Source organism: Mycteria americana, chromosome 18 (genome assembly GCF_035582795.1).
Source record: "Mycteria americana isolate JAX WOST 10 ecotype Jacksonville Zoo and Gardens chromosome 18, USCA_MyAme_1.0, whole genome shotgun sequence".
Taxonomy (NCBI): domain Eukaryota; kingdom Metazoa; phylum Chordata; class Aves; order Ciconiiformes; family Ciconiidae; genus Mycteria; species Mycteria americana.
The window spans coordinates 9,619,687-9,644,693 of NC_134382.1; the positions used below are offsets into that span (position 1 = coordinate 9,619,687).

The 25,007-nt window shown below is 38.6% G+C and overlaps 1 protein-coding gene across 1 annotated transcript in view; it reads left to right on the forward strand.

Annotated features, from left to right (window-relative positions):
• PLCH2 (phospholipase C eta 2) overlaps positions 1 to 25,007 on the forward strand; it is a 126,437-nt gene that overhangs the window by 5,705 nt on the left and 95,725 nt on the right. The window contains exons 4-6 of the mRNA XM_075520539.1: positions 354 to 740; positions 14,736 to 14,968; positions 15,041 to 15,217. Coding sequence (XP_075376654.1) covers positions 15,106 to 15,217 — 112 coding nt within the window. The 5' untranslated portion in view covers positions 354 to 740; positions 14,736 to 14,968; positions 15,041 to 15,105. The remainder of the gene's footprint in view (positions 1 to 353; positions 741 to 14,735; positions 14,969 to 15,040; positions 15,218 to 25,007) is intronic.

Consider the following 25,007-nt stretch of genomic DNA (forward strand, 5'->3'; position numbering starts at 1 on the left):
AGCAAGACCAGACTAATGTAAGTTGTTACACAGAGATCTGCAAGAAAAATCCGTTTCTTCTACTTTGTATTCTGATTGAGATTGGCAACTGCAGAAGACTGCCATATCTCTTAAAATTTTGCTGCCATGTTTTACTTAAGCTTTTGCAAGACAAACTTCTGTGCTGACTTTGTTTCCATTGCATGCTTCTCCACTTTTCCTTATAACAGACCTGATAAGAGAGTGAGTTGCTTCACTGACGTTAACATAAGGAAGTCCAAAATGTAAAACAAACTCGGTTTATAGTAATGATTAACTTTTCCTCCCACAGGTTGCTTGTCTGTGCATTATTAAATATGGTTTTACCTCTGCAGACCTGTTAGTATAGAAGAGGTTTGGAGTGCAGCTTTCAAGCACGGCAATAGGCAGATGTTTCAGTTTCCAACCTGAAGAACAGGTTCTGCAGATGGAAAAGGAACGAAATGTCTGTCCAGGATTGTTACCACCCTCTGATTCCTTTTGCCTCCTCCCACTTTGAACTTGTTACCCTGGAGCCGAACTGTTTGAAGAAGGACTCTAAGAGCTGCTTTGTGATCGGTGAGCTGAGAGCCCTTAGCATATAAAATGCAGGGGCGGAGCCTCCACTCGCAGACTTCGCGGTTCCCTCCCCCCCTTTTTTTGTCACGCTTGTGAAGGTTCCGAAGCACCGTGCCGAGAGGCTAGGACAGCTTGTCTGAACTGTCCGGAGAGAAGAGACAAAGGTGTGTGGGGTTTATGGTTTTGTTTTGTTTTAATTTGCTGCTTTCTCTTTCAGGAATCATTTTGGTGTACTTTTAAGACTTTCGCTCACTCTTAGAAGTTAGCAACTAATTTTATAGTATGCTACCACAGGAATATATATAGCTTTATGATTGCAGCAGAGTTTGCTACTACTTTTGCTTTTGTCTGCTCTAAGGAAGAGAGAATGGAAAGAGCATGATGTCTAATGCTTGTTTGATTTTGGTAATGCTTTCTCTTGTTCATGAAAGTGTTCAGGAACCTTGGAATTCTGTTAGTCCTAAGTTTTTGGATTCTCAGAGCTTGTAAGGATGAAGCAAACCACATTTGTGATTTAAGTTTAGACTTTTCTAACTGGACAACTGCTTTCTTCAACACAAGAGACTAGTGCATTCATTCTGAAATTACAAGCTGAGCCTTGAGCTTTCACAGATATACTAAGCTAAAACTAAAACTGACTTGGGTAAGAGAAGTTGAATGTAAAATAAACTTTAGATTTAAATATAATACCAGTTAAGTAATATAACCTGTCTGCTTCTGTGACTGAACAGTTGGTAAGTCTTAACTTGGAAGGAAAGACACACATGACCCTTCGAAAGGGTATGCATTGTTTGGCTTTTTTTGTTGTTATTATTTTGGGCTGTGGAGAAGGAATTTTCAGTTCTTTCCTGGCATAAAAATGTGGGTTATGATTGCAGAGATATGGCAAATAATAATAATGGCCAAATTGCTAGTGCTGTGTATGGTGCAAATGCCTTGGGCTTCAGAGTTTAGATGTAGGTCTTAAACATACCCCAAATCCTAAGGGCGATAGTTTCTAGAATCCTGTTTTGTTTCATGGTAGAGGTAGGTTCAACTGTTAAAAAATAAAATAGAAGTACAGTAAGATTCACTTCTAACTGTCGTAAGTTTGAGATAGGAAATTGATGCCATCTTCAGAATCTAGCTCGAAGTTGAGTTGTTTCTTTATTGTTCAAAAGAAAGTGGTCAAAGTTTTGTCTGTTAAGAGAGCTTTTTCTGTTCTTACTGAAGGGGAAAAAAACCTTAGCTGGGGAGAATTCTTTCTTGCCTAGTAAGATTAGGTATGAAGGAACTGTTTAGTCCAAATGAAGGACAGAGGTTGTGAGGGAAGGTCAATGACTACTGATGATATGTACTAGTTATCTAAATGCGGGCAAGATTGCATGGTGCCATAGTTATTGCATTCTAATGACCTCAGTACCAGTACGTGAAGAACAGATGAAAAAATCCTAACTTGTCTCTGAGTTCTTCAGTATCTTCAGTAGGTGGACTACTTGTTTTAGATTGTCTGCTTCTGGGCACTGAGGGTTGATTATATATAGACTAGAGACTGCGACCGGATACAGATACATTTGACATCGCAGACCAGTTAACAGTGGGCTTTTTATGTAATAAGCAAGATATATTACCAGATCTACTTCTGCCATACATGCTTGTATAATATAAGCCTGTATAACTGAATCTTGAAACGCTAAGGGGTTGCTGATTCTTATATTTAATGACTATGTTGGGAAGATCAGCTCCTATAATGCATCATATTTTCATCTTTCTCAGCCCGAAGAATCTGTCATTCTGATCACCTGCCTAAGGTATGGCTTCCTGTCTAAAGCCAGGAGAACTTTAATCTGACTATTTTTTCTTAGTTTGTCTAATCCTTATGTTAGTCTTGGAAAGTTAATTCTTTCTCTGATTGTCCTTGCAACTCATGGAGATTCTCATCTTATAGAACCACAAGTCTTCTAGGGCCACAGATACATGGATCGTTTGTTAACTCATGCCTTGTCACTGGTAAGTAAATGAGACTTTTCAGTGGAATGTCTTGCCTGTAAATTTCTGTGAAACCTATTAAATTCATGCCCTAGAGACCACTGCAAAATTTTCAGTCATTCCTTGCTTTTGGTTAGTTTTTGTTCTGGCTTTGCAAAAATGATTATAAGTTTCTAGTTTATGGCCAAGCTCCCTTTACATTATCTGAAAAGGCTTTTGTTGTCTTATGTGGCATTCATCATTTCTGTAATTTGTGTTGAATTAAAAGCTGGTCCATACTTATCCTGAATTGTCCGAGAGCATCTAAGTGAATGTTGCTGCAGGAAGTCCTTCCCACTGTGAGAGCGTGTTGATAACATTCATATATTGTAAAAAGCTGTAGAGGTGAAAGACTGAAATTCTTTTCTAAAAGAATCTTTACTCTTGGTTAGGAATAAAAGATATAGACTGTATGGTTCTTCTAAAGTTCTGTATTCACAGTTTCAGAACACCACAACCTTGCTTTGGTTTTAAAATAAAATGTACAGAGCACTCAGTTCCTAAATATAATTCAAACTTATTTGTGAACATCACTAGAATTTGTTCTTGTTAGTCTTGTTAATTTGTCCAGAGCTGAGAAACAGACTGTATAAATAAATTTGAGTGGGTAATAGGATGAGGCTGAAGAGATTTTTTGGTAAAGACAATCTCTCAGTTACTAAGGATCATCTGAATTTACTGCAATACGTTTGTCATGCACCAAGATATCTCAGTTCTGCATTAGTTATCTATAAAATGACCTGCTGCTTCCCATGATAGACTTACTCTGATCTTACTATTGAAATATATTCTCCAGTGTTACACCTGAATTTTCTTTCACTTACTTCCACTGTCTTGGCCTTATTTGTGAGTTAACCTCTGCTCCCATTGATACCACTGGCCTAGCTAAATGATAGCAAACCTTCCTATATATCAGTTATTGTGAATAATTCTTAATGGCATATGTGAAATGATTAGTAGGTATAGACCATGCATTCAGGATCAGATGACAGTGAAGAAAAAGCCTGTATAACATGAACAAAGTCCTTGTCCACAGGGACAGCTATTCTCCCTCCCTGGCCCCTGAACCGAGTATAATGTGCGTGGCCACTTCATAGAAGATGTCAGTGCAGTATTTGCTGCAAGTCGTTATGAAGTTCTGGACTTCCACATTACTGCTTAGAAGACAGCTCTAAATCTGTAAGGAATATCCAAACCTTTTATTCATTGTTTAATCTGCCTCCATTTTGTGGGGGTGGAGCACTTGCCTTCAGCACATATAAGTACACAGTAAAGTCATTGGATAGGTAGGTACCTGTAAAACTGCAGGCTGTGACAAATCTTTACACATGCTTAGGCAAAGTTCTGACTTTTCTTCCTGTTGTTTTTCTGTACATTACTATCTGGCAGACTGCATGTGTGTCTGTGCATTATTGATAGAAATTTTGTGTGTAGACATCAAAACAAGCAGGTCTAATGCTTCAGTGTTTTGAGAATCTTGGTTTCTGTTGTTCTGCAGGAGGCATAATGGCTGACAAAGGAACAGTGGTAGTTGGAGTCCACACTTGAAAAATTATTTCCTTTTCAAATAGGAATTGAACTGAAATCCTGAAGTGTTCACTTGAGATGAGAAAATGAAGAAAATAGGGTTCTGGATGGGGAGATGGTGTTTCAGGCTACATGTCATGAACAACTTCCTCAGGTGCAAAATGGCCACAATAAAATACACTCTTTGAGTCAAGTGCATCGGGCTCTGTTGATGAGAAGAGCTAAGAATTTTGTTGGTAAGCCTCTGGCTGCTTGAAGCTAGCCTGCAGGCCTTTGGATCTCTTTGGTTAAAGAGCTCACTGTCTGATCCATCTGAGGCTGGATTTCAAGCAGGCATGAGGTAAATGTTAAAATAAGCACTGACATAATTTTAGAAGTGCAGTTTCCCCATACCCATGTACTTGAAAGCATTAGCTGAGTGAGGTTTTCAGATCTGTTTGAGTCAGAAATGCAGCATGCAACTTAAGAGACTGATTTTTGTATACCTGGTTCTGATCTGGCCCTGCATTTTTTATTGTTTATCACAGCCTCAGTTGTTTCCATTTAATTAAGGAATGGCTCCTGGAGAATCTTCTGACATTGTAATAGTTGTCAGGAAGCTCTGGGTTGCCTCTGAAATTAAGAGGGAAATCAGGTGGGAAGGCGAAGGAGCTTTACATGTTAATGTTCCTGGGAGAGATTGAAAGTGCTGCAAAAACTATGCAGTTCCCATCCCCTCCAGGTGGTGTTTGCCAAAGGCCGTTATGCAGAAACTCGCAATACCGCTTTTTGTGTTGAATCTGATGTTAAGAGGATGTCACTTCATAGCTCTCCTTGCTGGACTAGTTAAGATAAAATAACTTAGAAGAGGCTCCTCCCTGCCTCTTCTCCCCTTTGACGTGCCCCCCCCCCCCCAGCTTGTTATTCCAGATTTCCTAGTGCCCTTAGATGCTGGAACATGATTTCTGGAAGTTTTCTCTGCCTTTAACTGAAAACATGTAATTCGTGTTCTGTTTATTTAAAAAAAAAAATGAGCAAGGGATAGAGCCTGAGGAAACAACGGAAGCATGCAATTGAGGTGCCTAGAAGAAGGAGAAAGTGCAGAGGAGAGTGAAAAACAGAACTTTGGGATGTGTTATGTGCTGGTATTGTTTAGTGGGATTGCTGCAAGAACTAAGTGAAATACATTCTGCTTGATTTGGTGTGTCAAGGATGTGACCACGTTGGATTGTACAGAGGGAGCCGGCTGTGAGTGGAGCTGAAGATAGGTTGTCAGATAGCTGAAATTGCCAGAAAGACTTGCATGAACTCCATTGGCTTTGGAGTGAGTCTTTGGTAAAGATGGGGCTTACCAGTTGCTGTAATGCCCCCTTAGAGCTGGCCTCTGGCGTGTGGATTTGGGGGTTGTGTGTGTTTTGTTTACACTTAGAAACCACTTCGTGGATTTGGTGCTGTTTGCCTTGGATAGTAAGATTGCAGTCTATGATTTTGGTTTTGGATCATCCTTCGTTAAATAACTTTATACTGTAGGAGACAAAACTATTAAGTGACCTATCCCACTTCTTTCTTCCCCTCCTGGGAGTTTAGACAGATTCCGAATGAGACAAGGTTATTGCAGCGATGTTATTTATTGACTAACAAAGTACTAAAGTCCATGGGAAGGCAGTGAACAAAGCAGAGCTCTACTTTGAAATTTATTGGCTTAGGCCCTAAAGACTTGCTACCTTGTAGCAAGTCCATTAGTTACTCTTTGTGTATGTCACTGCCCTCTATTTGACAAAATCGGAATGCATTGAGTTGTTCCCAGACCCCTTCCTGCTAATGGAGAAGGAGATGAATAAATTTACAAAATTAGTTTGGAAGTAGTTTGGCAAAAAAAAAAAGCAGCCTTCTCTTTAAGTTGCCAAGTGTAAGTGTGTTTTTCTTGTTTGCAGTATGCACTTGTAGCAGTCACTTTCACCAGCTCAGTTTCTGTCTTATAGTAGGGTGGTGTGAAGAAAGACCTACTTGAAAAGAGACTGTGCTTTTGATTCTGTTCAGGTTCCTTACTGTGGTAAAGTAAAATGTTGCCAGCTGTGCAAAACCTGATGAAAACCTTTGCCCAGCCTTAGGTCCAGGATGGTGACTTACTAAGCTTTCAAAAATGTCTGAAAGATGATCTTTGTAGACAATGGCATTAGGAGAGTGCACACAACATTTTTATCATCAACTTATTTCTAGGGGCATTTATTGGAAATGAAGTGTGAGTTGCAAACCAAGAGAATCCAACGCTCCTCAACTCAACTGTTTCTTATAGAAGGCACTTAAATATAGATCAATTATTAATCCTAACAAAAAGCAGCATGTGACCCTAAGGACAACATAATAGATTAGATATGAGATGTTCAAAGGAGCATGTACACTGCTTTAAATTGCAGAGGAAGTTGGGCATCTGCACTTACTTAAATTCATGGTGTGAAATTTCTGAAGCAATCTAAGTTGTAAGAGAGCTGGAGAGGATCTCTTGTAATGGATTTGAAACCCCACAATCCTTCCAAAGTCTGTCATTCTCTCTTTTTGTGGTTGGAATTGGTATTCCATGCTCTCTGCTCATCACCTTTCTCCCTGTCACTGAAGGTCATTTCATTATTTCTGTGTCCTTCTATCATCTCTAGTTTTGAAGTCTGTCATGACTGGCTCCTACTTTGCGTAAAGCTTTCAGGAAAGTCAAATGTTTGGAAGCAGTGTAGATTTGTGGAGTATTTGCACAATCTTATAAAGAGGCATCTATGGTGTAGTTAAAAATAATAGTCTTGACTTCCATTTGCAGAACTTAAATACTAGATGGTCCTATTTTTGCAGTTTTCATTGAATGGGCTTGTGTACTCTTCTCCCAAAGCTGGATGTAATTAGCTCAATTTTTTTTTAGTGTGTGTATGTGCTTGATGTAATTCAGTGGTATAAAGCCTGCTTATTGGCTTTCATTTGTGTCAAACACAGCCAAAGTTTTATCGCTTTCCAGTTACCCAGAGTAGGTTAGAGAAGTATAATCAGAATACAGATCAAAGATGCTGTAGTACATATGTACCTTCCCTTGCTGGGAATTTTGGCCATTTTATATTGGAAAGTGTAGTCATCAGTGTTGTTAAACCTGTGCTCTGGATCTATTCTGTGCCTCTGAAAGGTTTTCATTTACCCTGACTGGCTTTTCATATTGTTCCAATTTGAGGTTATGTATATAAATTTCTGCTATGAACTTTTTGTCTTGGTAATGATACAAGTGGTGGAAAACTACAATAAATATGTACTGAAAGATGGCTGGAGTAAGGCTGGTGGGGGAAAAAACCCTTTGCTTTTAATTAGGGTAATATCTTCGTTCACTAGCAATAGTTAAATTGTTACCATTTGATATCTTGTTAGCTAAATGGTGAGGTATTCATTTTATTTCATATTCTCCCGTACTGTCCTTCTTCCTCTACTTAGGCTTTTGTATCTGGTCCTACTAGGCATCCTCAGGAGAAAGCTGATGATTTACCACTGACTTGCCAAAGGAGAACACGTGTTGCCACCTCCTTTCTAACTCCCCCAGCATAAGTTATTCCTTGATATCTCAGAGATTGATTAAAGGTCATAGGCATTATTCTTAAAATAAATTCCTGCCTCTTTAGATGAGGTTGAAGAAAAAATATTTAAAAAGGTTGGGCTTCTGGAGAGTGACCAAGACTACTAACATAATAGACAGTATTAACATTATTAGTATTATAGATGTCGTGATTACAAATGGCATTGGAGCTCATAATCTGTGTCTCCTCTTTGATATGACTCACAAATTCCCATGTGCAGTCAAAGCTTAGTTTTCCAGCAGTAGTCACTTCCTGTCTGTTTCCAGACAAGGAGATCTTCCTCTCCCCATTCCTTCTCTGAGGCTTTTTGTTTTTCATGGTCTATAGTATAAAACTTGTATTTTCAAAGTACTTTTGAGCCAGGCTATTGGATGGGATTTAGAGCCTTGCTTAATTAGTTCCCTTTGCTCTTCTAATAAAAATTTACACTTCTCCCTTGCTAATAAGAAATGCAAATGTTCTTAAGAAGCAAGAGGCTGCTGTGTGCTATGTTTCCATTGTCATTTCAGATAGGTCTGGGAACTGGCTAGCACCAAGTAACGATTATGAAGCTGAGAGGGTTTTTGGCAACTCAGGATAAATAGGGAAGGGGATTACAAACAAGTCTATCCCCTATATATAGAAGTTGCTGCAAATTTCAAGTTTTGTTTTGTAAAGTAAATGCTGAAGTCATATGACACAGTCAATATGAGCCTGAAATAAATTATTTGGATTTAATGATGTCTCCTTACTTGCATAAGGAATATTCAGTTACATCATTCAGCAAAAATGCAGGGCTCTCCTGCATGTGCAGCTCTAGCTCAAGCTGTAAGAGGTGGGTGAGGAAAAGCTGACAAATGTTAAGTGTTCCTTTTAAGTGGGATGACTGTGTTCTGGGTGTAAGGTGAATGCATCAGGCTGCCAGAAAGATATTCTGATGTCCTTTTCTCTTGCCTGCCTTTTCTCTGCTTCCCCCTTATATTTTTAACTGAATTGTTTGCCAGAGGACTTTGTATTACATGCCAGTTTGTTCTGTGAGTGCTCTGTCCCTTGGGAAAAAGAATGTTGTATCACACCCTAAGGTGTGGGCTTACCCCCTTGTTCCATAGTACTGAAACAGACTTCTTTCATTTTGCAGTTGCTTTGGATGTGAAGTAACATGCCTGGGCGTGCAAGTTATCTCAAATGGAATTGCCCAGTGAAGAGTTGCATTCTTTAAAATGAACAGCATGTCATAGTGAACCGCAGTGGAGTTTAAAAGCAAATCCCAAGTCTCAGATTCGAATGCTTTAAAATATTTTTTTTCTCCCATTTGGTAACACTTTGATCTTTCATCCTATTGATCTGCTTCCTGATCAAACTATTTGAGTTTAAGTGATGATTTAGTTTTTGTATGTTTCATCCACAGTATCAGTGTATCTGTTCTGGAAGGCTATCAGAGCTTGTCTGTGTTGTGGTGGGTACCACACGATACCTCCCTGAACACAAAAGCAGGTCTTCTGGGGTTAAACTTTAAATACTACAGGGATATAAAAATGGCTAAAGGATTGTTGATGGTGTACACAGCTTTTTTTGTCCATGTAAGTGATATCTACCCTGCCTCTAGAGTTTTAAGTCCTGTTTTCTAAGGGAATATGGAACCTCACACAGTAATACTTAGGTAGGGCTCTTAACCTGAGCAGTCAGTTTAAATCTTGTTCATGTGGTCTGAACAGATACAGTTGCTCTCTTTTGGCCATTTTGTGACTTTTGTCAATGAGCAGCACTGTGCTCAGGGGCCAGTGTTTCCTAGCATAACAGAGGTGAAATATTTTCAGAGAACATAGCTGATATTTTTCGTCATACAATCTTCACAAGAAATTTTCCAGGAAAGCCAACTGAGTTTCTTTCATTTACTTGAATAGGAAGTGTGGCCCCTGAATCTTGTTCTGAGATACCGATTTGAATCCTGCTGTATTTTTAAGGATGAATTGTGTGCTTTTCTGTTGGCTGCCTAGGATTTATAGGGACATTCAGCTTGCTGTTTTGGGGACACAGGCTGGGCTGCTTTTTTTTTTTTTAAATGTTTGCTGAGGAGAAGGGGGGGGAAGAGGGGGAAGTCTGAGGACCTGTACAGAAGCTCTGAAAGGTGGGACTAAGTGAAGAAAGATCATCTTTTGCATGAAAACAGAAGACATTTAGAGATCAGGTGAGTCACAATAGCTTCACTTTCAGATCAGAAAAAAGAGCAAAGAAGGTGAATTTGACATGACTCAAGACAATAAAATATTCAATGAGCCACATCCTCACACAGTGTAAAGTATCACAGCTCATCTGCTTTCCCTGAAGTGATGTCAGTATATACCAGTATGAAGATCCGTGCTCATTCAGTCTTCCTCACTCTTATGGATATGTTCTTTGGTGTATAATGAGTCACAGGGATTGAACTTCCTACAAAGGAAATGACCTCTCAAAAAACCCCTAAAGCAAAGAGGTGAGAGAGTCTGGCAAAATAACTACCAACCAGTTCAACTTCCTGAAAAGGAAATGGATGGATCTTGTCTTAATGTTAACGGTTTCATCTGTCCTATGAGCTGTGGCTTCCTGGATTGATCCCAGGGTTAAACATTTGACATGCATGTACCAGAAATGGCGCTTTGTGGCTAGTGGCTATAACATTGTGGTTAGGAGGAGAAGTGCCCAGATGACCAAAGCAGACAGATAACTCACTGTTGTGAGGCAGTGCCTGTCATCTGTAGAAGTACTTGCTCAGAGTATGCAATGGAGGAGCTCCAGAAATGCTGTTGAGTGCAGTTTTGGCTTTTTCAGTGGACCCAGTTGACTTAACTCCTGAGATGCCTTCTAACGTCTAGTTTTGGTTCTGTCCTAAAGTTCTAAAAAAAAAAAACCAACCCTTCCTGAGTCTTTTCTCATTCACTGTAAATCAGGGGCAGGTGCAGTGAAAGCAAATAGACTGAACAAATGTGCATTTATCTATCTATCTAACTATAGCTACTTCACTTCTTCCTTGTAGTCAATCTACCTTTCTTGACATTATGTATTTTGTCATGCTCAGGAAATTTTGAAGATGCTTATTGAGTAGTATGGGAAAGTTAGACAAGGAAGATCTGTTACCTAGCTTTGGTTTTGGAAGGTATAGGGTGAGGCTACAGGGGAGCATGATCAAGGCAGGAGCGTATCTTAAGACTTTTCCTCAGCTATGCTCCGTCTCAGCATATTTTCTGTCTTCAGCAAAAGTTTACATACATGCGAAGTATAAACAATGTATGGGAATAGCAGCCACAACAAATGTAATAACAGAAAGGTTTAGTCTTAAGCAAATGTTGCTCACTTCATCTAAGAACAATGACTTTACTGTTACAGCAATTGTGTGCTTTAATGACATCACTGCTGGATAAGGTGATGCTCTTAAAGGAGTCCGATAGCTCTTTGTTAACTTTGGGTTCTTTGATAATTCTACAAAAGCCATTAACAAAAATATTTATCTTGTATTTTAATCCATGTAAGGACCTGGTGCGTTATAGGGTCATTAATTCTCCTGATGAATATCATACAATTTCTACTTCAAGTAATAAATTCATTTTGGTTCCTAGAATAATTCAAGTCTGAGGGGACCTCAGAAGGTAGGTCATTTGGTACAACCTTCTGCTCAAAGCAGGATCAATGCTGAATGCAGACCAGGCTTTCCCTTTGGGTGGGGAGTCTGATTCTTGGTAAATTGTTTGCAGAGTTGAATACTGAGTTTCAGCAACTATATTTGCAGAGTATATATTCTATATATCTTCTAGTCACTGACATTTAGAAATGTTTGAGTAGTGTGTACAATGACTGTTTTTGGGCTGTGTAGGTTTTTTCTTTGGTTTAACCTTGCTACAATGCTGTTGCTCTGTGTGTAAAAGCTAGGATATTTCCTTTGCTGAAGTTCCTCCTATTTTTTTTTTAACTTGTTACTATTGTTTCAGTTGCATGAACCCTTTCAGGGAGACCTGTACTAGGTGCTGTGTATAGAGATAACAAGACTATCTTATTCCTAGAGAGACGTATGGATTTTATAGGCAGTGGGTAGATACAAGCAGAAAAGGAGAACTCTAATTCCTTTAAAAAAATAAAGGGAATAGGGCATGCATGGTACATGCTTATTTGAAGAACATCTTCTAACTAGAAACAAAAGCTGCTTAAGATTTTCTTCCATTTGTAAATGTATATAAGGGTTCACTCACAGTTGAAACAGGCATACTTAAATTTCAGAAGCTATGTTACCCCACGGCTTTCACACTGAAAGGCAGACACAAAAAAGAGGGGGTTTTTGTTTGTTTGTTTATTTGACTAACTCTTCAGTATCTGCTTTGGATTCTAGAGTCCTCCAAAAATTCCATGTCTGAGAGCTGGGTGGGAGAAGAGAGGAGGGCAAAGCACCATGACTAGGTGGTGATATTTTCTGTTGTCTGTTGTGCAAGATGTGTGTAGGGATTGGATACAGGTAAGAGGTTGCAGGGTTTCTTTTGTCCTTGATTGTTTTAAAACAGCCAGTAAAACCATAGTAATATCTAGAAAGAGTTATAGACTCGATACACTCGGAGTTTTGGCGCTGTTAACCTTCTGTTAGAGCAGCACTTAGCAGACAGCTTGTGAGACAGAAGTCGACCAGTAGCTGTAGGATGAGTTTCTCATATTGTCACCTTATATGGAATAGAGAAATTAAGCCAGGGTGTGGGATTCAGTTTGCAAACTTCATAATGCTGATAGGACAGCAGTTAGTGGTAACCAGGAAATGAGTGTTGTTGTGTAGACAGCTACATCTGAAAATACAAGTGAGATCAATAGATCTATCAACGTGCTTTTACAGGGTGGTCGTGACAGCAGACTACCATTGTGGATTAGTACTTTGTTTTATTAGGTGCTTGTTGCACATACAGTGAGTTGCAGCAAAAAGTTGGTATCTGCCCCCAAATTCTATTGGTAAATAACTCAATCTTGCGGCTGAGTTGAGTCCAGCATCTATTGTGTTTGACGCCTACTTGCTTCAAGTACATTGTTCCTACTCCTCCTCAACATGCATAGTATTAGTTCAGCTGAACACAGGCTGCTATGCCATTCATATTATACTCATGGTAGAACATTGAAGATGTAGTAGCAGGAATAAGTTATTTTTACCAGATCAATAGGAGCAGAGAGAAACAGTTTTAGTTCCATCAGAACATCCCCAAATGAAGTACAGCAAGAGGTGCTCCTCCAGTGTTAAAATGGTGTGTCTTGCCAAGAAAGAGTTATGAATGCTTACCTTTTTTTCTGGCATCATGGAAGACACAGCTTATGTGTAGGAGCAAGTAATCCTGTAAGCTGAAGAGTTGCGGCTGGGCTTGAAAAAGTGTCAGAATCACAAATGCGCTTCAGTAAAGGGTCTAGTAAAAAGTATATACAGGATAGAAAAGCTTAGAATGAGCCTTGGCGAGTCAGCTCTGTGTGTATGTAAATATATTTTTGGTATTAATTTGATGATTAACTTAAAGGAAAAAACATTTATTTTGGGATGCGCAAAATTAATACATGGAAGTGTATGAATTGGTTTTGTTCAGTCTAAAGCAGAATGTTTGCTCTGTGTTCTTTTAACTAATTACGTATATATCAGGCAATGATGAAGGGATACAATTATGGAGACAGACGGCAGCATGTACAAGGATGTATATTTGGGGGGGACGGGGAGTATCTTTGATAACCTATTACCTCCCTCCCCTTGCAATCCAGTCAGTTTGTGAAATCTGTCCTAAGAGTATAATTTTGGTTTTGGTGACTTCATCTGTGCTTTGTAATAAACATATTCTTCACCAAATGAATTTCACCCACTGATATGCCCAAAAGTATTCCAGAGCCACAGGATACCCTTTGAGATATTTCCCATTTAAATATGGAAACAAGTGATTTTCATGATACTGCATTTCCACAGGATTAATATTGCTAAGCACTACTGTCCCATATATGAAGTTGCTATGCATTTGGCTCCGTGTATGGGTATTACTTCATTGACTGACATGCTCCCTCTCAACAGAGGAGATTTTGACAAGATAGAGAATGGAGAAGGTGGGGCTTGGTAAAAAGATAGTCGTAGAAAGGAAATGACTTCCCAAAGAAGCTGCATGAGGGACCAAAGACAAGAAGAGAGGTACAACTTCAACTTGGCAGATACTGTAAGAGGGACATCTCATAGTCATATTTTGCTACAAATGACTCACACAAGCCCCCCCCCCCCAATTTCTACGTACCGTAAATTAATAGTGATGCCTCATTGCCCTCTCTCTTTTAAAATAATGTCAAACTGGATCTGTGCTTTCACAACAAAACATGTTAGGGCAATGTTTCAGAGCTCAACTTGTAATTACAAACTGAAGGAGACTCCCATAGATTCAAACAGTTACCAGCACAAGGTAGGATCCCAGGTTTCTGTCTTGTGTGATTGCTGTTTTGTAGTGAGCCTTTGACCTTCTTTCTCTGAGGAAGGTATCCATCTGGAAGTTTTGGAAAGGTGAGTCTTCTGTAGCCAGTGGGCAGGAGATAGGTAAGAAAAGGGAAGGAGAATGGCAGACAACGATGAAGAGATACAGTATGGGGACAGTTGGAGGCATGTAAGAGGAGAAAAGAGCTTTAAAGGGTAAGAGACAGAACTGAAAGAAGAAGGCAGCATCACAGCAGATAGTTCTCAAAGCTGTCCTTTGGGAATATAGCTGATACATTATTCACTTATGTAGAATGATTGAGTTAAGTGTATGTGTATATATTGTATATATGTGTGTGTGTATATGTGTGTGTGTATGTATATATACACAAATTAAACTCAGCATGAGTAGTTTGGTTTCTGGAGAAGTTGCTGCTGGCAAAAGCATAGTTTTCTATGATTATAGAAAATACTGGGGTGAATGAAAGACGAGTCGGTGGCTTCTGATATGTGAGGAGCTATCTGGGTATAAGCAACTGCTGAGGTCAGTCAAATCTAGCTATGTTCCTGCAGTAAATATTGTATAAGAAACAGTTAAAGCAACTTCCATTATTTAAAAAAATTGTCTTCTCCAGGTTTGCAACATGCAAGATACCCTGGGAAGATACACTGAATACTTGTAACTGTTTTGCTCCGGGGAAGGACCATCACATCCGTTCTATCAAGGCTGAGCTCAGTGGTAGTTCTTTCTCCAAACTGATACCATAAATTTTGTTCTTCAATGCGTGGAATATGTGCCAGCAGGATTAAACCAGGACAGTCTCCTGAATGTGGAATTCCAGAGAAGGCACTGGCTGTGACTTCTGAAGTAAGCCAACAACATCCTGAAATTCTTGATTTTTCTCAGATACCTTTATTACTCGACTGAATCTTTCTGCAGATATCTGTTCTGAAATACTTTGACTTGGAGCAAGCACTGTTGCTAGGCTGCTCTGAAAGCTTGAGATGGCTGTCACGTCTCCAAAATCTGTAGCAGGGGATTTGACACAAAGAGAAGAACTTATGCTCCATGATGGAAACTGTTTCCATTTCCTCTCTGCAAACATCATCACAATAGGTAAGTGAAAGATTATTGTCCTTTCATCTAATAGTTTGGTATTGGAAATACTTTCTTTTACTCCCAATTTACATCTATTGTATTGAGATGTCATATGGGATTTCTAGGTTTCCTTAAATTTGTTTGAGGGAATTGTGCTCATATATTCCTCAGTCCCTTTTTTCTGTGTAGCTGGTATGATGACTAGAGTTTGGGTGAAGTGTATTTAAAATAAAACCAAAACAAAAACCTAAAAAACCACCCCAAAAAACCCCAACACACCCCCAACCCTCCCCCAAACCAAACCAAAATACCACTGCCCCCCACCCCCCCTTCCCCAAGGTGTCATTACTCCGGCCTGTGTTTGACTTGTTCCAGTAGTGTCCAGGAGTTGGTGGCATATATGAGACTGTAAACACCTGATATAGGCCAGGAATTAAATGAGATGGTATTGGAAGGCAAAAATTGTAGCAAGTTTAAATAAAATATGGAATATTGCCTTATACAGTAAGGATATCCCTGAATCAGTCTTTCTTATGGCCTTGCTTGTACAGACAGTCTGTGACGTTTGAGTCATAGGAAGGGACCTTCATGTGTAGAATTGCTAAAATTTTCTTAATGCTTATTCTTAGACTGGAGATTTTGCATAATCAACTTTACATTTGAAGTCTTAGGAAAGTTCAAACTGCTTTTATTTGTTTGTCAGCATAGTGTTGTGTTCACCCACTGGTAGCAAACCCCCAAATATGCAGGAAGATATGATTAAAACCAAGCCTTTTTTTGTCTCACTGTTTTAAACTGACACCTAGAATAAGTCCCTGACTCCTAAACTCGCTTTTTTCCTCCATTAAAACCAGTTAGTTTCTTAGTGACTTTAATGGAGGGTGAAATTTATGTATGTGTTATAAACTATTTTGCGTGAAGGAACTACTTGCTTTTTCAGTGTTCATTAAGTACAGTATGAATTGTTATGAAACCTTTTGCTGCATGATAACATAAGATTACGACTCTAATGCTACCAGTGTTTCCCAAGACATGCTAGACGGCATAGTATCTTCATGTAACTGGTGACATTTATACTTGAATAAATGATTGGGGTGTTTTTGAGATGCGCTTAAATAGATGGGAAACTGACTTCTACTCCCCCAAGTTAAGGAAAAATACAAACGGTCTCCTCACCTAATGTGCTGATTAGAATCTTGATGTGTTGTTTTCTGTGGCTGTAAATAATAATGGTATAGCAAAACAATGGGGACCTGACAAAATTCACAGCTACATTGGAAGGACAACATAAGAGTACTCTTATTTACCAGACCTTCAAACAGTGCAAGCTTGCGTCAATAACAAACTGGCTCTGAATCATTGTCTGACTTGTGGCTTAAGTGGGGTATGCACATTTCCCATAAAATGCCTATGATCCCTTCTGATCTTCAACTGAATCTCTCATGGCAGGGAATGTTTCAATTGTTGGTTTGCTAAATATATGAAGTTTAAAATGTCTTCAAAGGTCAATAAGCATATTTAGAGATACATGCCTATCTGCTATTGAAACCACAGCTGATGTGCATATCATCCATGATTTGTTAACAAAGAATCATAACGTTGATGCCTTTACAGAAACCGTCAGATGCATCCATGTTCCTGGCTGTGTGCCTTTCATTGTATATGTAAGAATGTAAGATATATGTGTTTGAAAAGTAACATACTTCCAACATAAGCAGGTTTTCAAGTATAAAACCAAGCAGCTGTACACAGAAACTGAGCTCCTGCTTTTAGATTTTCATGTCCAAATGTAGTGCGAACCCAATATTAGACTGCTTATTCTTACCCATTGTCTGTTGGGGACAAGAAGGGATATCTGGTTTAGTTTGAAAATGTGGCTAATAAAAGTTAACACTCTTCTGAAAGAATGCAAACCTGCCCATCTTAAATTTGACGATTGCATTTTTAGCTGCCTCCCAATGCTGGTTAGCAGAGATGGTTTTCTGAGAGATGAATTAATTAGCTGGAATATCTTCAGTGAGTATTAGTTTGGTGGCTTGTAGCTCCCGTTGTCGATTAACGTAGATTGGAAACAATACATGTAAAAATGAAGCTGACAAGACATGTAAACACAGATGAGAGAGAGAAAAGGAACAGAAGTCTTAAAGTCTTGGTGGTTTAAGAGATAAGCACTGGAATTTAAAAGGAATGCGTATCACTCTTCTTTGCAAGACAGGTAGAAGATGGCCAACAAGAACTGGCTTTTGAATGTAGGTAGAAATGAGATCTACCATTTATTAAATGGTATAAATCATATCCCAATTAAGCCTCATTTTTGGGGTTTAATCCAGGAACTAGTAGAGATCAGGATTATATCTAGCAGAAGGAAAGAGATACTTATTTTCATATCTGGCATTGCAACTTTTGTTTCCATGGATCTCTGAAGCATCTGGTGCTGGTCATTGATCCTAAAATAGGAAAGTCTTTAGATTGAAATCATGTTCTTAAGAACAGTGAATTTGAGAGGGAGGAGGATTGTAGGAGAAAGGACAATTATAAGAATTACAGAATTTGGTCTATGCAGCTTTGCTAGAGCAAATGTTTGTCTGCTGAATTCCTCTTAAGAAGGCAGTGAAGTATGCTGAATCTTCTTGTGAGACAAAAAATTATTTTTCTTGTCAAAGCAATTCTTACTAATAAGAAAGAAACAGTGGTAGCCCTGTAAGTTAGCATTTTCTTTTTTGTGGGTGATTCTAGTGCAGTTGCCTATCAACTGTTTTTTGGCTTTCAACCAAGCTCCTTTATTCAGCAGCACCAAGTGCTCCTAAATATTTTATTCTTTAATCTTTGCCAGATATATTCCAAAGGGAATGTTAAATCCTGGGAAAACTGGGAGGAATCATTGCAGTAGAATGCAGCTATGAAGGCCATAAGAACAGCAAGGAAAACCCAACCTCTTTCTCAAAGCAAAACATTTTGGGCCACATATTTAAAAAATGTAAATTAGTATCATAGGATGAGACTATGCAATTGTCAAAACCTATCGCAACTTTTTTCCTTGATTCTTTCAAGTGCTTCTGGAAAATCTCTTGAAGTTGAGAGCAGGATTTATACTGCCTCAGGTTGTGGCTCTGTGCCATGAAGTTGTCTGAATTGAGCTGAGAGATACAGAGCTCAAAGAATAACTGTTGTTAGCTGTTGCTCTTTTTTGAGTGTTGACAGCTTGCGCAGAGGAAAATGAGCTCTTCTCTTGGGAAGCTCTGGAGATTACAGATGAGATTTTGCACATCAGGTGTTGACTGGAGATTGGGTAGGAGGTAGGGAATTGTGTAACTGATGTCTGTGGCAGATGAATTTGTGCTACAGGAGAGATCTGAAGGAGGAGGAGCTGGTTTGTTGCACTCAAAATAAAAATGTTGACTTAGCCCAAGATTTTAATCGGAACTTCATTTATTCAACACAAGACTCATTTACGTGAAATAAATTCTCATTTACAGCCTACGGTCATGAAGTAGACAACACTAAAAGTTTTGGATGGGCTCTCACAGGAACTAATTTCATCATTTTGGCCAAAATTCCAGCAATTGAGATCAATTTAGCAATTTGGCTTACAATTTGGGCTGATATGTATATTTTTTTACTAGCATTACTGGGGCTGAATATATTTGTATTGTAGTTGTATTAAAAGTAGCTTGTCAGTGAGAATATAATCCATAATTAACTGTCATTACACTAGTTCTTATCTTTATCTTATCATAGATTTAGTGATACTAGTTTTTTTCTAGTAGAGGTAGCCATCATGTTTGATCATCATCTAAATGTGCTTCTTGGGTTCACTGTATGCAATAAGTACTTAAATATTCTATATTTATTCTTTAATTTATGCAGGTAAGTGGAGCATCTGTTCACAAATAAATTATTCCAATGACTGCTTTTTTATTTTTTAAAAATAACCATAAAGCATATTCTTAATTGAAAGGTAATCTAAAGGAAAAGGACAAATTTTTAGCTTCCTGCAAACAGTAACTACAGTTTTGCTATTATGCATGTGTTAAATGCAGACACATTTTTTTCAGCAGCATTGTAGGATTTTTTTTTTTTTTATTCTTTCAAAAGTCTGTTGAGCCTCTATTAGTGTCCTGTTTGTGTTTTTGCAGCTTAGGCAAATGCCCAAGCAGTTGGCTAAATGAAGCTTGCATTGAGTGTCACGATCACTAGCGATGGAACAAAGCGTGTGCTGAAGTACTTTGCTAAACCGGGACCTTATTCTTAGCTGACAAATCTCTTGAATACTGAAGGCCTGTGGTGGGATCTCTAGCATTCCACTGTCCTCTCTTGCCTTTGCACAACTCTTGAGCTCTCCTGTCTTTCACTCTGCAAACTGTTCGATTCATATCTTGTGGCTCTTCAGCATGTGAAGATATATGCTTGCTCATATGCTCAGGGGGAGGTTGCCCCAATACTACTATTATAGTGGGTCAATAGAAAAAGAGAAATATTTACAAAGATTGTTTCTTGCCTCTCACCTGCAGATCAAACCAACAATGATAACTTTTTTCTAGCTCTTTCTCAGAAATTGGTTTGCAAGGGGTTTGAAAAAGAAAGGTGCAGAAATTTAGAGGTGAAATTGGTGTATTACATCATCTGTGTGTTTTCTGGCACTCCAGAAGTCCAGTTACTGCAATATTATATAAACTGACTTTTAGGGAACTACTTTTTATTTGTAGGATGAATTGTAATTTGTTGCCTCCTGAACAAGAATTGTCCATTATATACTTCTGTACATAAAGCTCTATCAGTGTGCGTACTAGGACACAGTGCAAAGAAATGGCAGAAATAGCTGGAGGGAGAGAAAGTCTTCATTGTGCCTGTGCAGCACTTCCAGCATTCCAATGCAAGTGGGTCTGAACCTAAACAAAAGCTGGTCTGCAGCTCAGGAATCCCTTTGCAGACTTGTTCAGAACACCCACTTGAATTTGTTCTTACCTCCCTAATTAACTCTTTATATGACTCAGTTTAAATGCTGTGTAGTGCAGTGATGGCTCTTATCTTATTTTGCCTTTGTATGGTAATAAATGTGAAGCAATCTACACAGAAGTGATCATAGTACTGTGGAGCTGTTGTCTTCAGTAGCCTATGTTTTCAAATAGGACATTTCAACTTTATCAAGCCTATGCTGTCAAATGTAACACTTCACCTTTCTCATTTGGGTGACTATATTTGCAAGAAAATTTAGGAAAGGATGGAGCTAGAGAGTTAAATCACTAGCTGGAGTAAATACATGCAGTTAAATAAATGATCTTCAATTGATAATTTGGTCCCATAGTATCATAGCTACCTACAATCTACTTCTGTACCATACTTATTAATCTTAGATGGCTTGAAACTCTTAGCGTTCTTCTGCAGTTTTCCAATTTGTTTCATCAGTTGAGACGAACAGTTTTCAAAACTTGTTGCTTTTTTTGGAATAGAATCTCAGCTTTTCTGTGTAGGCTGTATATGGATGAGGAATAAGATGGCTACATAAAAAGGAAATCTGAATGGAATGCAATTAACTTTTACATAATTTTGCTGTATAATGTGATTCAACATTATTACAGCAGCATTGGGAAAGTCCAAAATCAAGGAGGTATATGGCAAATTCAGTAATCCTCTATTTTTCAAATACGTTCTGGCATGTCTAGACTCACTCTTCCCTTGTAATCTGATGAAAGTGTGTTGTGCACAGACATGCAAAATCCTGTTTGCTTAGATACATAGTACATCAGATTAGCCTGGAGAAGTGCTTAAGGTGGCCTTCAGCATGTGGCTCTAACATGCTGCCTGGCCACATGGGCAGTGCTTCTGTCATGGCAGTGGGGTTGCACTAGATGATCTTTAAAGGTCCTTCCAACCCAAACCATTCTATGATACACGTTTAGCTGAAGAACAGGCACATAAGTGATATGATGTGAATTGGCATCAGCTGTCTGAAAGTAACTTGAATTAAAGCTAGATTTCTGTGAAACTGCCCATCAGTTAAAATGTGACCTGATATTGTGGTTCTACAAGTTCTGCATGTATTAGTGAGTGACTGAAGAATGGATACTGGTTTGGGTTTGTTTTTTGTTGATGCAGTTTGAATCAAATCTGAAAAGACACGCTGTTTATCCCAAGTGTCTAAAATTAAATATGTCATTCTCCTTGATTTTGTACTACATAGCAGATACTACAAAATTCTGACACCAAATCCTGAAGTTTTTGTGTAGTCTCAACATAAAGAATTATGTTTTCAACACCTTTTTTTCCTTCCTGAATGGAGAATAAGGCTATAGCGTAACGAACATTACAAGCTGCTGTTTGTCCTCCTTTTTGCTGCAGAGGCAGAAATGAACAAGTGAGGCTTGCAGAATGCACTATTGTTTCCTTTGTTGGCAATGTCAGCTTATACTAATTTAAAGTGTTCATGAGTCCATGGACTGTTGTAATAAAGACATGAATCTAAGGATATAATACTGGACTGCTCAGCAGACCTAGATTCTAGTTCGGATTCTGTTACTGACTTCTTGTTTGCCTGTTTTTGTAATTTCACTTTGTCCTTCTGTTGTCTCTTATTTTGATTATAAATGGGAACTGCTATTCCTGCACAACAGCCGCTTCCCAGTCATATTTGGGTCTTTACCATGCTGAAATACAAATAATAATAATAATGTTCAACCTAAACAATTCAGAAATGAAATAACTATGGTAAGATCTTCTAGACAGTGACATTTGTGGGTACTGATATCTGCTGCTTGGGAACTGTCCTGCAAAATACAACCTGTAGACCCCAAAAAAGTCTGAACGCTAGAAGTTTTGTGTAGCTAGAAATACTGAGTTAGGTGAGAATAAGCTTGGTATGTTATTTATTCTCCTTCCTGCCAAAAACCCAACCAACCAACAACAACAAAAAAAAGCCTAAGCGACCCTATCTAGACATACATAAAAGTCTAAATCTAATTTAAAAAAAATCTGTATTAAAAAAAAAGTCTTCTAAGATGAAGGGCTGTTTAGTAAGTGAAGCATCTGTTGTGTAAGGCAAATGTTCTTTTAGCACTCTCATTATGTATTCTAGGTACTAGTTGGTTCCACTTAAGGATGGCTAATCTAAATCTACAAGGGACTGACATGCTAAGAATGGGAGGGAAAAGGTGCTATTACTTTTGTCAGGTTAACATTTTAAAACATTGGAGAAAGACCTACACTAGGGCTATGAGAAATGTTTATTGAGCTGTGTGTCTGAATTGTAGTGTGAACTGTACACAAGGATGGCAGTCAGCAGTTTCCAAATTCTGCTGCTTGCTTTTTGGAGTTATCCTGGATGAGCTGAATCCTTGCTCTGTGCCTCACAAGATTAAAATGGAGGACAATAACAGACTATCTGTGTAGCAGTCAGCTATATATGCCTGCTCCAGTTGATAGACACTTCCTAGTCTGGGTAGAGAATTCCCCCGCAGTCCCCCTCAACATTTCACCTATACGTGGGATTTCTGGAATGTAAATTCTGTGCCTTGTGTGCAAGAGGATTATTTCTTTGGAAGTAAACTTGTGTGTATCTGAGGGGCCAAATTTGTCCTAGAATACATAAATTTTAAAAAAGGGTGTAAATAGCGGGCTCAAAAGTGTTTCTGTGTGTACTGGATGAATTTCTATTGAGGCTTCTGGGTGAGTAACAAATTAACAGTATTAACGTCATTTGCAGAAGACGTATGAGCATTTAGACATTCATATGTGTTAGACCTATGCTGCAACTGATACGCATATCTGCAACTCTGAGCTTTAGCACTCTGTCTGAACCTCAGTACCTGAGAGTTGGAACAGTAGAGCTAAATAGATTGAGATGTATTTCCATGTTATTGCTTGAGACCATTTCAGCCTAGAATTTCTCTGAGTTTAGGCTTTTACTGCTTCCTAATGCAGATTCAGAATGTGACTGGCAATCTCTAGCCAGACTTTCAGTTTTTTAAAACAAAACTTGTTCTATTAGCAGGCACATATGTGCAAATAAGCAGCCAAACGTTTAGGTGGGTGTTTTGCCTGAGAGATCACAAACTGTTGTATTTTCATCTCAGGTGGTGGTGGTCTGGAGCAGATCTGAGGACTGATGAAACAGTGAAACTGAATCAATTTTCAGTTTGTGAAAAAGGCTGTTTTCTGTGGTCCAGGTTCATGTAGCATTCTTTAATACTGTTAAAGTCTTAGAAGAAAAATTGTTTGAAAGAATTCAGTCTTTGACCTGTTTTATCTCCCACTAACAGATGACAAAATTGTAAGAAATCGTGCCATTTATGTAATGTAGTGTGCATTGTAAAGGAGAAAGTATCTTGAATTACTTGACAAAAGCAACTTCCGGTCCTCAGGTCACTTTGCAATGCAGAAGGTAATATTTGACTGTAACTTAACACTAGAGGGCAGCGGTGTTCTTAATTTTATCCTTACATTCATTACACTATACGCATGCATGTTCCATACATACATTACATGTATCTGACATAGGGCAGAGGTTTGCGAATCATATATGATGGAAGGTACCAAGGAAGACATTTGGCTCAGTAGGCAGTCCCTGCTGCCCTCCCACCTCCCCACCAGAAAAGGGCCGAGCAGAAGGCTCAGTCTTAAGAGTCCAGATTGAACCACTTGAGCCCAGGTTACAGGGCCTCAAAGCACTTGTTTCCAGCTGCGAAAGGTAGCTCAACAGACACTTGAACAATCATTTTTGTGATGGCTTGTTAAAGTTTCTCTTGCAGATTATTTCAGCAATCTTCACTTCAGAGAAAAAAAAAGTGAGAAAAGTTTGAGTAAGAAAACATCTGTATCTTACTCAAACTAGAACTTAATATTTGCTTAAGTGTACCTCCCAAAAATTAAGATTTATAAAATAATTTGAAGTTTGAGTAAGGTACAGATGATGACGCATAAAGACAGTGCTTAGTTACACTTTGTCACTTGTTTGCAACAAGTGATTCCATGTAAGCATCCCTGATGTGGGGTGTATTTCCATGTAACCATTAGATTAAAAAAAAAACCTTACAGCAATGCCCACAATTTAATTCTTATTTTGCAGCTGACTGAGGAGTGGTAATCTGAGAAATTACAACAAAAATTTTGAAGGTACTTGGCGTGGTTTTGTGTATAATAGTTACTGACTATAGGATAAATGATACAAAGCATAGCTCAATAGTAAATCTGGACCAAGCAGCGTATGAGAATCTTGCATTTCATTTTGACTGTGCTGAACATTGATATCTTGTCTTTCAGCTGATGTGATTCATATATTCCCTTTTCCTGTCTTTGAGGAATGTGTATTTGTTTTCTTTAGGATATTAGTTTGGATTAAATGAGCTTTTTAAGCCTTGCCATTTAGCCCAAATAGATTCAACAAGCAATGAAAAACTATCAAGCTTTCTAGATTAATTTCTTTGTTGGTTTATTTGGTTGGGGGTTTTGTTTGCCTGTTTTTTAGTAAAGTGTATTGTAATGTAGTTCTTGGAGGCTCTGCGCCAAGATGCCTAAAGGTGTTTAGTCTCCTAACGCCTATGTAGGCACAGACATTCCCACTGAAATGTGCTGGAAGTTAGGAGCCTAAATACTATTGAATTTGACGCCTGTGATGGAGCAGAGAGGTCTCCAGTTTGTTGTCTCCAATTCACACATCCTTTCACCTTGGATAGTGATTTTGTTTTAGAATCATGAAACACTAATAACTACCTGTCTTTGTCTTAGTGGAGTTTTGTTTGGATAAATGCGTGGAAGATTGTGAAATGTCAGAAATAGCGACAGGAACCATAAAGGTACTTAAGACAGAGGTCTG